Here is a 14,127-nt window from a genome sequence, read left to right as displayed (position 1 = left end):
GGGTTAAGCAAATATAATGACAATGTGAACTACATCTTAACTGTTATTGATGTTTTCAGTAAACAAGCGTATGCAAAACCGCTAAAAAGAAAAACCCCTGCAGAAGTAATTCGAGCGTTTAGTTTGATTCTTTCAGAAACGCAAAACCATCCCAAGAACCTACAGTCTGACAAAGGAACGGAATTCACAGCTAAGGAAGTAAAGCAATTTTTAAAAAGTAAAAATATTAACTACTTCACTACGAATAATCCTGATGTGAAAGCGGCTGTAGTTGAAAGATTTAATAGGACATTGAAAACTCGCATGTGGCGCTATCTAACACATAACAATACGTACAGGTATGTAGATGTTTTGGATGCACTGGTAAATTCATATAATCGCAGTAAGCATAGAAGTATAAAAATGAAACCAATCGAAGTTGATGAGACCAATTCATTCAGAGTCTGGAAAAACCTCTATTGTGTAAAGGAAAAAGTTGTTAAACCAAAACTATCAATTAATGATACTGTGCGTATATCAAAAAGTAAAGGTATTTTTGAAAAAGGTTATGAAACTAATTGGTCAGAAGAGGTGTACAAAATTGCAAATGTCCTTGAGCTTCCCAAACCAATGTACCAATTGCATGATCTAAACAACGAACCAATAGTTGGATATTTCTATGAGCAAGAGTTGCAAAAAGTTAATCTTCATGACAGTAAGATTTTTAAAATAGATAAAATCATAGCCACCAAAGGAAAAGGTCCCAGTAAGGTTTACCTAGTGAAGTGGTACGGTTATAGTGACGATTTCAACTCGTGGGTGCATGCTTCAGACCTTCAATCAATATGAATGATCAATTCTACCTCACGCTACCTAGTAACAGTTCCATGAACTACTATCCACAAAATACAGTATCGAACTTCATTACTCAACTATCACGCCCGATAAAGCTGGACGGGTTGTGGGAAGTGGCAATAGTAGAGGTTCACTACCCCTGCTCTTTGTTGACTCTAAGTGAAAACAGTGTAATATACATCCATGCTTACCCAAAAGACACATACGAGCGGGTAAAGACCAATGCTTGGGAAAAAGATGAAGAACCCAATTATGATTTGATCGCTCCTATGATGGTGGTTGCAACATTGACACCTGGTGATTATATAAATGTTAAGGAAGTCATAGATATGATCAACAAACACGAGGTCATTCGTGATCACACATATTTTAATTATGACGAAAAAACTAAAAGAGTTGAAATCAACAGCCAGTCTCACGTGATACAGATTGAATTGTCAGACAAGCTAGCTCTGCAACTTGGTTTCAGTCCCGGAGAAAACGACTTGCTGAAGAATAACCAATCGATTCGCCCAGCCAACCTCAGAGTGGGATTACCCTCTCAAATGTATATTTATTGCGATATTGTGGAATCACAGTTTGTGGGTGATTATATGGCCCCGCTATTGCAAATTATTAATATCGACACAGCTGACTATGTGTATGGAAGTAGCAGATTTATGCAGTTTAACAGTCCCCACTATGTGTCAGTGTTAAAGTCGAGTTTTGAAAGTATGGAAATCGATTTAAGGGATAACACAGGAGCAAAGCTGCCATTTAAGTTTGGAACGTCCTGCGTTAAACTACATTTTAGAAAGAAAGCTGACAACTAAGAGAAATGGCTCTTAACGTTTATGACCCTTACTTGGTGTATTACCGTAACCAATTAGGTAGTGGTGTGAGTGTTGTGTACAAAGGTTCCCCATACCAAAGGGGACACGGTATTGGCAGTTTCCTAGGTGGGTTATTTCGCACAATAACCCCTCTGCTACGATCTGGAGCAAAGACTATGGGTAAGGAAGCTATTAAATCCAGTCTTCATGTTTTGAAAGATGTTATTAATTCAGTCCCTCCAGAACAAGCTATATCTGCTGGTGTCAAGGAATTTACAAGTAATCTGAAACGTAAAGCAGATGAGAAGATTGATAAAGTGATGCAGGGGTCTGGCTATAAGAGGAGAAAAATCAACGTTACACCTCAGTCTCTGAAGAAACTTCTAGCAGTACACAACAAGTCTAAGAAGCGGTCAACTGTCAAGAAACCGTCTGAAAGCAGTAAGAAGAGGAAGCGAAGAAGCAGTGCTCTGAGTAAAAGAGTGAAAGACATTTTTGGTTAAACAACATGGCATTCCTACATCATCAATCATGTGAGTGTGTGAAATCTGAATTGGACTTGTTTACGCTACCCGCAACACAAACTAGCATTGAGAATGGCAAATGGGTTCAATACAAACCAATTTCCTCGTTAACAGATGATTCTCCCATAGAGTTTGTAGTGCCTGGTCATGGTGATGAGTACTCTGACTTGTCAAATACAATGCTAAATATCAAAGCATGTATTGTAAAACCTGATGGTACAAAACTAGACCCATTGGTAGATACATCAGTTGGTCCAGCAAATAATTGGTTACACTCAATGTTCAGTCAAGTAGACTTGTATGTAAACCAAAAAATGGTTTCACCACAAAACAATACTTACGCTTACCGTTCGTACATTGAAACACTACTCAACTATGATGAAAGTGCTAAAGACTCACATCTATCCTGTGCTCTGTGGTATGATGACAAGTCTGGTGAAATGGATGATTGTGAAAGTAAAAATACGGGTTTGGAAAATCGCAGATATTTTACAAAGTCAAGCAATGTTGTAGATATGGTTGGTCATTTGCATGTGGATTTATTCAATCAGGAAAAATTTTTACTTAATGGTGTGGAACTGCGTTTACGTCTAGTGAGATCAAGAGATTCGTTCTGCCTAATGTCCAAAACAGAGAAGTACAAAGTCAAGATTGTTGAAGCAAATCTTTTGATACGTAAAAATAAAATAAATCCTACAGTGTTGTTGGCTCATAGCAAGACCCTGGAAAGTGGAACAGCCAAGTATCCAATAACAAGAGTTGAAGTGAAAGCTATGACCATACCCTCAGGCATTCAAGGCAAGACATTGGACAATGTTTTTCTGGGCCAGCTACCAAAAAGAATAATTGTTGGTTTAGTGAGCAACAAAGCATTTAACGGTGATTTCAAATCAAACCCATTTAATTTCCAATCCTACAAGGTGAACTTCTTCTCACTCTACGTTGATGGAGTCCAGATACCCTCCAAGCCACTGCAACCAGAGTACTCTGAGAATAAGGAATTGTCTGTTATGGCCTATCACACATTGTTCAGTGGGACTGGAATACACTTTCTAAACATGGGTAACAGCATTACTCGCAGTGATTACTCTCAAGGCAACTGTTTGATGGCATTTGACCTAACACCGGACTTATCAGCTAACGCCACCACTCACTGGAACCTCATTCGACATGGTAGTTTAAGGATCGAACTTGGATTCTCCGAAGCTTTGACCGAAACCATCAATTGCATCGTTTACGCAGAGTTTGACAACATCATTGAAATTGACAAAAATAGAAATGTAACTGTTGACTATGGGAGTTAAATACAAACACCATGTTTTGTGGTATGTCAGTAATACGCCTACAGTCTGCTGAGATGGATCGTAAAAATAGTGTTGTTTTGGATATTCAATGTTTCAAGAATAACGACGGAGGTTACATAATCAAGGAAGTTGCTGCTATAAATTTAGACACGGGAAGTTTATTATTTCATCATATTGTTTGTCCACCGTTTGCCCGCAGGCTGTTGACAGCAGAGAAGCTAAGAGAAAGTTATTGGGTTACGAAATACTACCATGGCCTTGACTGGAATGATGGTGACATCCCGGACCATATATTGCTGGAAAAACTAAAAATTTCACTTACTTCATCTATGTTTGTGCTTGTGAAAGGAAGAGAGAAGGCAGAGTTTATTAAAAACATTTTACCACTTTGCTGTACAGTTATTGATTTGGAATGTTTACACTCTCAGTCACTCGATGTGCTCAACAGTTTGTTTGCTTCGGACAGTTTAAGATGTAACAATCATCGTGATACTTATCACAAGTGTGCACTTTCAAACTGTGTAAACTTAAGAAAGTGGCATTTGCTTACACAAAAATGAACTCCTTGCAAGTAGAGTGGTGTTTAAAGAAGCTACCAATTCAAAATGTTGGTGTATTCCCATCAGACTGTTTACCCATTAGGATTACACCCTCAACAGCGTTTGTAGTCAACACTGACCCGCACACCAAGAGAGGCACTCACTGGATCGCAATTTATCTGGATAAACACCAAAGACTGGAATACTTTGACAGCTATGGACAACCACCAACTGTTCCTGACCATGTTAACTTTATAAGAAGAAACTGTTGGCAGTACCACTTCAATCACAATATGCTGCAAGGCGAATTTTCTCCAGTTTGTGGACATTACTGTTTAACATATTTGTATTTTAGGTCACAAGGCTATTCAATGCAAGACTACGTATCTCAGTTTTCAACAAATGTTAATCAAAATGATACCCATGTGTGTAACCTGTTTGACTATTGTTATAAAGGATTGTAAATAAAAACATATTAGTACAGAAACAACCATTTTCTTTTTATTTTTCCCATAAACATAGTTTGAAACATCATATACATAAAGGAAACAAAGATATACAATAGGATTATCATTAATCACCGTTGTAAATTTTTTGTTAGACATGAAATAGCAGATTGTGAGAAAAATATAATATATTTAACTATATTAACAAAGTATTAATAATTACAAGTTTGAAATGTTGTATACGTAAAGGTTACACAAAATATACAATAAAATGCTCATCAATCATAATTACAAGTTTAAAGTCACTTTTGAGATAGCTATAATTGTGAAAGAACCATAATAGTATATTGACAAATTATCTATATTTACAATGTATTGCTTTAAATACATAAATTGGAATAGTTAAAATATTATACAGTGTTTATTGAAACTGTGTATATCATTGGATCAAACTCATGACAAACAACAATGAACATAATATTTTTGTTGGACATTAGTTATAAAGTCTTAACAAAGTTAAACATCAAAGATTAGCGTTTAGAACAATAACAAAATATGTACATACATCAAGTCATAAATAATAAAAGGTTTTATCACTTTGATTAAAACGGAGTATGAATGCATGTAAATTAATAAGAGTACAAGTAATACTCTAAACTATGCATGGTCAAAGCATCAAAACCAATCTTTTCTCCTCCTAGTCATACTCGATTCTATAATGACCATGTGCAAGGGTGTTTACCCCATCAGGACATAAAACACGTTTGTCATCCTGTGCACTAAGTGTTAGTTTATTTTCTGTTGTGGTAAACACTTTGTGTCGCACAGACCTAAACGTGGTATTTATGGTATACCAATCTTCAGAGTCCAAGATGCATGCTCTGTAGCGTTCAGCGTGAAGTTTCATTTCCACAACTGGCTTGTTGATACCTTTACATCTTTTTATAAACCTATCATCTTCTCCATCAAGAATGACACAATATATCTTGCTTTTTATCCCCAAAAACTCTCTGATGAATCTACCATTTGTTTCATCCTTCATTTTTCCTAAAACTCCTTTGTTAATATCGCTGTAAGCCGGGTTGCTGGAGTCGTATTTACTTGTGTCATAGTGGCCAATGATTGGCAACATACTTTTGAAAAGGTCCTTTGTGGTGAATTCCAGAATGAAACTGTCTGTGTCAGTATATAACAATTTTACATTTCCTTCACCATAATGTTTTAGGAGAATATTGTAGAAGAAGTCATACATCAATACTTTACTGATATCTAAAATGCACATGCCTATGTACATTGGTTTCTCCAAAACAATGTTAGTCTTAGATAAGTGAAAGCCAGCTAAGTTCTCTGAAAAAATTGTCCTATAGAGAAAATTTGATTTTGATACAAGTTTTTCAGCTCTTTTCTCATCAGTTTCTAGCCTAAAGTTCATACGCTTCCTTACATTCTCCATGAACTTGCCAAACACACTGTTGTTAAATAATTTGAACAGATCTTTTTCAAAAGAGTCTTTTGCATTTTTTCTCAACTCATTATTCAGATCAATATATTTTTTTAGCCATGGAGATTGGTCAAATCGTACTACACGGTGTACTTTGGTGATTTGGAGGCCATTTTGTACAGCCTGTTTTAAAGTTCTGTAATGCACGACGTAGTTCTTTTTGTCTGTGAGAGTGGTTAACAGCTTTTCTTGTTTCCCGCCTGGCGACACTGCTTTCTCACACAAAAACGGATACTGGGAGTGGAGATTGTGAAGATGTCTGGGGTAGTGAACATCAACTTCAAACACATACCCCTCACTGGCCGTATCTGACAAGGATTTTATGTCTAGTTTGTCAATTTCCTCCTGGCTCAACCAACGCAGTCCACCAGTTGGAAGTGGTTGTGACATGGCCCAGGAATAAAGTGAGTTTGCATCCAGGTATTGTATGAAGGTAGAAGGTCGATTAGGGTTGAAATCCTTACAGTATTTGTTATTGGCTTTAGCCATTCGCTTGACACACTGACTGATCCCACCCCTTACACCCTTCTCAAAAAATAAGTGCATTTCTGGGTCTTGTAGCGTATCTAAAGTTTGGTTCGTTCTTAAGAGCATACAATCCCAGCTGTATGATGGTAGTGTTACGTAATAAGCAGGGTCCAGATCATGGGTCTTCATACAAGTATCTCTAAAATTTTCAAATACATCGGTCAATAGCAATACGTCTGTCAGCAGGTATATATCTGAATATTCTCCTAGATTATTTACATTAAACGTATCCCAAACTTTCTGTGCATGAGCATACTCCTCATCAGTGATATGTTTCAGAGTTAGTGTGTTGTAAAAGGCAACTTTTCTAGGGAGATTTGTCTCATCAAGCTTTTCAAATGAAGACACATAGTTGTAGGGAAAAATTCCTTTTTTCGTGATCAAGTTGAATTTTTCATCTTCAGGAATTAGTTTTCTTGTGTAATGAAATCGTTCCTTGGGGAGATTGTCAGCTAGCGCTGCCAGACTTGATGGGAGAAAGCGAAATGAATCGATAAACTTGAGCTTAACGGTTTTCCCTGGGGCGTTTTCATAGGGGATGTATTTGGTAAATGTTATATACTGTTCTTCAGTGTTGGGGATCACATCAATTCGTTGCTTGTCAAAACCTAATTCGTTTATGATAAAATGGCTATCATATCGTAGGTTGTGGAAGTATACATTGATTTGTGATTGCTCTCGATGTCTCAAATTGCAGGATCTGTGAGCAGCTCCACGGAAAGTGTAAGGGGCGGAATGCATGTGGTCTCTCACTTTAATATCAGTGTCATTGAATGGTTCATTGCATATATGACACTCTGTAGCCATTTCAAACTCTGCCTGCTGATCCACGCTTAATTGAGGGATGAGCTGACGTTCCCTGTACAACGTATCTGCAATTTCCAAAGCGTCCTCTTGAATTGTACGCACAAAATGCTTAGCTGCCCCTTCACCTCTAAAAGTTCTAACTGTCGGTGTTGCATTCATGCTATCCTTAATTAAATAGCAATAAGAATAAGGGATGTGTTCATGGGTCTTTCTGTCATCTCCTGTATTTTTTAAAATCGTCTCAAAGTCCGCATATATGGCAAATCTAACACGCTGACTACGCTCAACATTTTTGAATTTAATTGATTTTTGAGCAGGCATATCTAGTCGTAGCGGGTTATGATGGATACAAAATCTTTCATGTTCGGCTAGCCGCTCCGGCCCACTGAGTCCAAGTTTGTTTGGGGCATTATTAAAGTATGTGAAGCATCTTTTACAGATAAATATTGGTCTCCTGTTTTTGGTAAGTTGGGGTTTGACAAGCATGGTAAAATGTTTAATCCAGGCATAGTGTGATCTACCCTCCGTTGATGTCACATACAACAGGTCACGATGATCAGGTAGAGGTTTATCACAAACATGTAGGGGAAATATTTTTTTCTTACCATCTAATCCAAATATATTTATACTAATATTATTTTTCTTGGAAAACAGAGCGACATCTTTAAGTTTAACCGGGAACACAAGGCCACTCCAATCATACCTATTTTCCAATTCCAGGGGGAAGTTCAGTGGATTTGTTGCATCCCCATCTACAAATTTAGCTAAAAGACTGTATTTAAAGCAAAAGTTGTCGTTGTTTTTTGTGTTAACAACACCCCTCATGTATTTGGGTAGAATCAAGTGGGCTTCTCCTCTAAGAGGATTATGTTTGTTAACTCTTACTTCTAACTTTTTTGGTTTTACGAACGCCCACCCTGACCCTTTCAACAAGCAGGCATCGTGTTCACTTACAAGCTTTTCAAACATATCAGAGCATAACTCATCCACATCAGAGTTTTGGTACACAGGAATGTTCATGGTTTTAAAATTCTTCTCACATGTTTCCCCATTGATGTTGTTAAATTCACAATCAAGGACAACATTCACTTTGATAGAATCGTAAGTGTTTAAAACCGTTGTTAACAAGCGGGAGACATGGTCTAGTAATACTGTTAAAAATACATGTAGAGGTGTCTTACTCATCAGAAACTCCTTTAAGCGAAATGTACGCAGACGACAGGCGAATGCGGTTTCTATCTCATCAAACGAGGGGTCCAAAATGGGAACATCGTCTGAGGGGTTGGTGACCGGTGATGAGGCTGTTGGTGATTCCTCTTGTGGCGGATGTGGCTGTTGTCGCACGGTAGTGTATCTTGTTCGTTTCCGAAGCTCAGGGCAGAAGTAGAGAAGATGTGGACGCAGCTTCTTTTTAGCGACAAACTTTGTCCTACAGTGGGTGCACGAAAATCCTGAAATCAAACACACAAGATATAATTCATTATAAAAACAATAACATTTATTATTAATTGTGAGTTTGTACACAAGGAAATTATATTTTGAAAAATATATGATTTGAATAATAATAAAGTTGTATTATCTCGTAAATATTAATATACTTCATTAAGACGTAACATTTACATTGGAGTACGTTTAAACTTGTCAAAACAAAACTTTTACAAACCCCCCCATAAGGTTAGCTAGACAACTTTAAGGATCTTTAAGCTGGAATCACAATACTAACTTTTGAGTCGAAATGATCTAGTTTTCCTATATAGTACCTAAATTATCAGCGTACAAAACTTCAGGTCTCTAGAGAAATGGAAGGTTGTAGGATTAGAAGTTTGTAGGAAGTAAGTCATGAATGAATGAACCAATGTGGGCTATACCTTTTATATGTATAAGATGATTAAGCTACTTACTTTTAATCATTTGTGTATCACTCGGCTGCCCCCGTGCTCGCCTGTTACTGCTCCCTGGCATTTCCTCCGAGTTGCGAGATTCTCCTGAAATAAAGATTTTAATAAATTCACTTGTTTGTTTGAGTTAGAAAAGAAAAACCAAAAATAAACTCTTGAAGGAATTGCTTACTTGTCTCAAATTTGATGTATAGCAAAACTCTGGTTTCACATTTTACATGCTTATTTTCAAGTATTACTTTTTACTCTAATAAACCAAACTACAATTTCTTACTTATTGGATAATATTTACTTGTAAAGACACATATTTGTTTAATAAGCAATAAAACTCTTCTTTCTCATCATTTTTTTATGATAGTTAGACAAATAATGATGTTTTTGGGTTCCAAGCCCCAACTACAATAGGTTCCTTAATTCCTCTAATAATAATATTTTTATTTTACTAAGTATTTGTTGAACCTACCTGAATGAGTAGCCATGTGCCGTTTCAGATTATATTTCCATGCAAACTTCTTCCCACATTCTCCACATTCAAAAGGATTCAAACCTCCATGTACGGTTCTTGTGTGAACTGCTAGCAGATAACGACTCTGATATGATTTATTACATATGGTGCAAGTATTTTTCTTATCCTCAACATTAGCAACGGCTCGCTCTAAAACATAATTATCGTGATAAACAATAATCTTATATTGCTAATAGCTGAGCAATACTTTAATTACATTAATTTCATTGATACAATGTTCAAAGTTTGTGTACACTACTTGTTTTTAATTGTAGAAGTTTTATCTTATAATACCATTACTATATTTAATTTGATCGATGTCACATGCTATAATTATGTGAATATAAGGCGTTTATAGCGTGCATAATTAAACTATGGACACTTTTCAGACGTTAAAACTTTAAACAAATAATATGGGTTACTTTAATACGTTAATTTAGTTTTTAATTTTATGGGATTACAAGTAAATTTAATTATAATATCACAACTTCAGACTTTATCTAGACCATCATTTATTCCACTAGTAAGCCTACTAATGAGCTACTTAGTAACTTACTTGCATGAACGTTGCTTATGTGTTTCTTGAGGTTGTATTTCCTGCTAAAACGTTTTCCACACTCATCACACTCAAACTTTTCACCCCCGTGCACAGATATAATATGTCTGTCTAGCATACTTTTAAACAAAAATTTCTCCGTACACACATCACACGTTATAACCATTGCAAAACTAATAACACTAACACTTTGAAACAGAATAAAATTGTAATAACTATTGAAACTGTCTGAATCTAATCAGAAGTGAAACAACAGCACTCGCGGATTTGATGTACGTAGCTTGCCGGTTGTTCCAACTATAACATATTTACTTTGGTTGATATCCTTAAATATAAACGGTAAAACCTGAGGGGAAAGTGTGAGAGTACAAATAGTTAAGGTTATGCGAAATAGCAAATTGTTGACATACTTTCACCCAAAGTTTCCTCAAGCTTTCGATCACTATCTCAAGGGGTGAGAATTATAGATCCTGTTAATTCCGCTACATAACCCAAGGAGCTTCTTAATAGCTACAATTACGTTTACCATAGTATGTCTCCTGTAAAAGATTTCTCTAGCTTTCAGTAACACGCTATAAATCAACGGCAAGATTCGCAAGTCTTTACGTTTACGGTTAACACGGGCTTTGTTTAAAGAAAGCATATAACCATAGCATTAGCACTTGTGTCCATCATAAAGTAGATACTAGCGCAGACTAAAGTTAGTGTTATGCTTTCAAACTTAACCAAAAGAAAAAACACCAGAACAAAATCGTAACATTCCTAGGGTTGCTGACTGCCTCAAGGGGTGAGAGTGATTGACCCCATTCACCCAGCTACATACCCAAGAGGCGAGAGCTATGTTTGAGGCATTTGCCAACTAACCACCCTCATCATACATCGGAACCATGATTCGTAACATTTTTATACTACTTATATTATAAATTAATTTGTAGCTTTTTAGAATTTTTCTTTCGCCCAACAAGTTTTTGTAATTATTGTAAACTAACTTTTTCTAAGATACGGTAAACGCTAGGAAACAAATTAAAAGCGTAATTTAAAGGCCATTGTTCAACCGTCATGAATTGTTACATACCAACCTTTAGGGCCCATTGATGACATTGGGGGGTGGAAGTTTAAATTTAGTTCATGACAATTACGTCAATGACCTTGAGCTCTGCTAGTAAGATGCTGTGGTATGGTAGCGTGTCGGGGAGAAGGGTAAAATTATTGTTCATACTTACTCATTCGCTCTTACCCACAAACAAATTTATTTCAAGCCTAAAATGAAGAATGTAGATCTAACTTCTATATTCGTTTGGAAAACGTCAGTAAGAGGCAAGTCTAGACCGTTCCTATGTATGCGCGGTCCATCACTAGTTACTTTCTTTACTTATTTTTTTTGAAAGCCTATGTGTCGATTATGTATCTTGAGCAATGTAAAATCAAGATGACGTTGTTCAAACTAAGATATAAGTTTGGACTTCCTTGTGTGACCAAAATGGTCGCCTACAGAGCAACAGAAGAATCTACAATTTCTTATAAAATCAGTTTTATTGACATTTGCAGACAGTTTTATATAATTGTTTTAAGGAAACCCAAAATCTATTGGCAATCATAAGTTAATATGATTTGAACTTTTTGCCTTATACAAATGAAATACCATGTGCATGGTCCTCTGGTCCTGTTAATACAATTTTTTGAAGGGTTTCTTTTATAATTTAAAACTATGTCATTGCACAAGCATTTTCAAGGACTCTCTGCAGTTTTGCGTACTCTTGCAACTACTAATTCAAGAATCAGTTTGATGACCGATTAAAAATAATGTGTTTATACGTTATAAAGATTCAACTGTTAAATATCATAGTTTTTTAGGGTGGGACTGGAAATTTAGACTATATTAAAGATTTGCATTCATAGTAGAACATTATATACTTTAAGTAAACCAACAGAAAAAGATTGTTTAAAATTTTCAAGTTCATTTTAGAACAAACTGTTTGCTCCGCCTCCCAGTTAACTGAGAATTTCAAGAAGTAAAAACATATTAAATAAATAATAAGTGAAGTTAAATATATCCCACAGTGATTTAAAAAAAAACATTACACAAACTTCACGGATGCCAATATACTTCTAACAACCTTACTAGGAATTTCCTAAAACTGATATTGTACGTTGAAATAGGTTTATCTATCTATCTATTCTATTATATATTCTATTCTATACTATTATAAAGAAGAGGGGGTGTCTGTGTGTGTGTGTTTGTATGAGCTAATCTAAAAAAATACTGATCCGACTATGCTCAAATTGCACACAAATGAAGCTACAGCTCCGAGGATACATATAGAACTATTGCCGCTTCGATATTCACCTAGGGCTTTGCCCCGTGGGCTTTCAAAAATCTGAGATGAGAGATTTAAAAGTAAATATTGATTGATGGTATCCATGGTAACAAAGAACAAACCTAGTAAGTTTAAAAATGTAAACAAGCAGAACTAACTAACTGTCAAATTGATTTTGATTTCACAATTCAACACAGCTGGTTCAAACCTTATTAAATACTGCACGAATATTAGAACAGAGGGGGTAAGGATTATAAATTTAAAATAATGATGTCACTAGCCTGAATGTAAACATTATTTAACATTACCTAAAGGAGCTGCCAAACCATATGTAAATGTAATTTCATTATTATAGGATTGTTTTGGTAACAGTACTTCATTTGTTTATGATCTAACTATACTGAGTCTGTTTGTTAATCTATACTATTATAAAAAAGAGGTGGTTGCTGTATGTGTGTATGTGTGTATGGGAAAAGTAAACTCGAAAAATACTGGTCGGATTGGGCTGAAATTTGGCATGATGATAGCTCACATTCCCGATTAACATATAGGCATATTCTTATTTCAAAAATCCTTTCGGGCTCCGCCCCAGTGGCTCTGGAGTTTCCCATGTTAACCTTATGAGAAATGGAATTATTGAATCTTAGCAGCTGTTTCAATTAAACAAGTTGGTTCTGTTCTATGATGTTCAATAGCATTAAAGTTACAAGGATTACCAACAGGGTGCAGCACTATTATTTCTTTTACATTTATGACAACAGCTAATTTGCAACCAAAAGGTGAGTGAGCGTAGCGAACGAACTTCAACCTGGAGGCGAGTTAGCGTAGCGAACGAGCTAACCTGAAGGCAAGTGAGTGCAGCGAACGAGCTCCAACCTAAAGGTGAGTGAGCGTAGCGAACAAACTTCAACCAGGACGTGATTGAGCCATGCGAACGAGATAATCTTGAAAATTAAGAAGTTAAACGGGGCAAAGCCCGCGGGTTACAGCTAGTTATACTTAAATATACTTAATTTTGTGAAATGTTGTAATAATATTTATTTATTTTTATAATAATTCATTGTAAAAGAAATCATTCGATGGATATAGGAAATAATCAACATTCTATATTGCCTTATCAACCTAGGCCCTTATCCTGAGTTATGAGGTATTTGGTATTTAGTTCTTTTGATTTATTTGTTTGTAAACAGTAATATAACCCCCCTGCCCCAGCAAACCTATAGACTGAGCGATTTCCCGTTTGCCTGATTATAATTTCACTAAAATATGTTAGAAAATTGCCCTATTTTAATGTTTGGAACTATTGTGATAGGTTTTCATTTACAGTGCAAACCATTAAACACATTCTTTTATTATAGGTATATGTGTGCTACACTATAGGATACCGTATAAATTAAAAGACCATATTTTCTTAAACCGTTTCCTCTCCCATCACTGCAATGATCATGTTCTACTTATATGCCAACCCCGTACGAAGGACGGGTATTCTACTAGTTATTAATAAAGTTGAGAATACTAAAGGTTCTACAAAACAAAACATTGAATAATAAAAATA

General features: G+C 35.8%; 1 protein-coding gene across 1 annotated transcript; it reads left to right on the top strand.

Moving 5' to 3' along the window:
• The first annotated feature begins 2,154 nt into the window (after positions 1 to 2,154).
• LOC129005447 (uncharacterized protein F54H12.2-like) lies at positions 2,155 to 3,474 on the top strand. The gene has a single exon (XM_054434335.1). It carries the CDS (start codon positions 2,155 to 2,157, stop codon positions 3,472 to 3,474), a length of 1,320 nt encoding a protein of 439 aa, XP_054290310.1.
• The last annotated feature ends 10,653 nt before the right edge of the window (positions 3,475 to 14,127 follow it).

This window comes from Macrosteles quadrilineatus, unplaced genomic scaffold (genome assembly GCF_028750875.1).
Source record: "Macrosteles quadrilineatus isolate MER2022 unplaced genomic scaffold, UCM_ALF_1.0 Scaffold_21__1_contigs__length_2333173, whole genome shotgun sequence".
Taxonomy (NCBI): domain Eukaryota; kingdom Metazoa; phylum Arthropoda; class Insecta; order Hemiptera; family Cicadellidae; genus Macrosteles; species Macrosteles quadrilineatus.
This window is presented reverse-complemented; position numbering and strand designations above follow the sequence as displayed.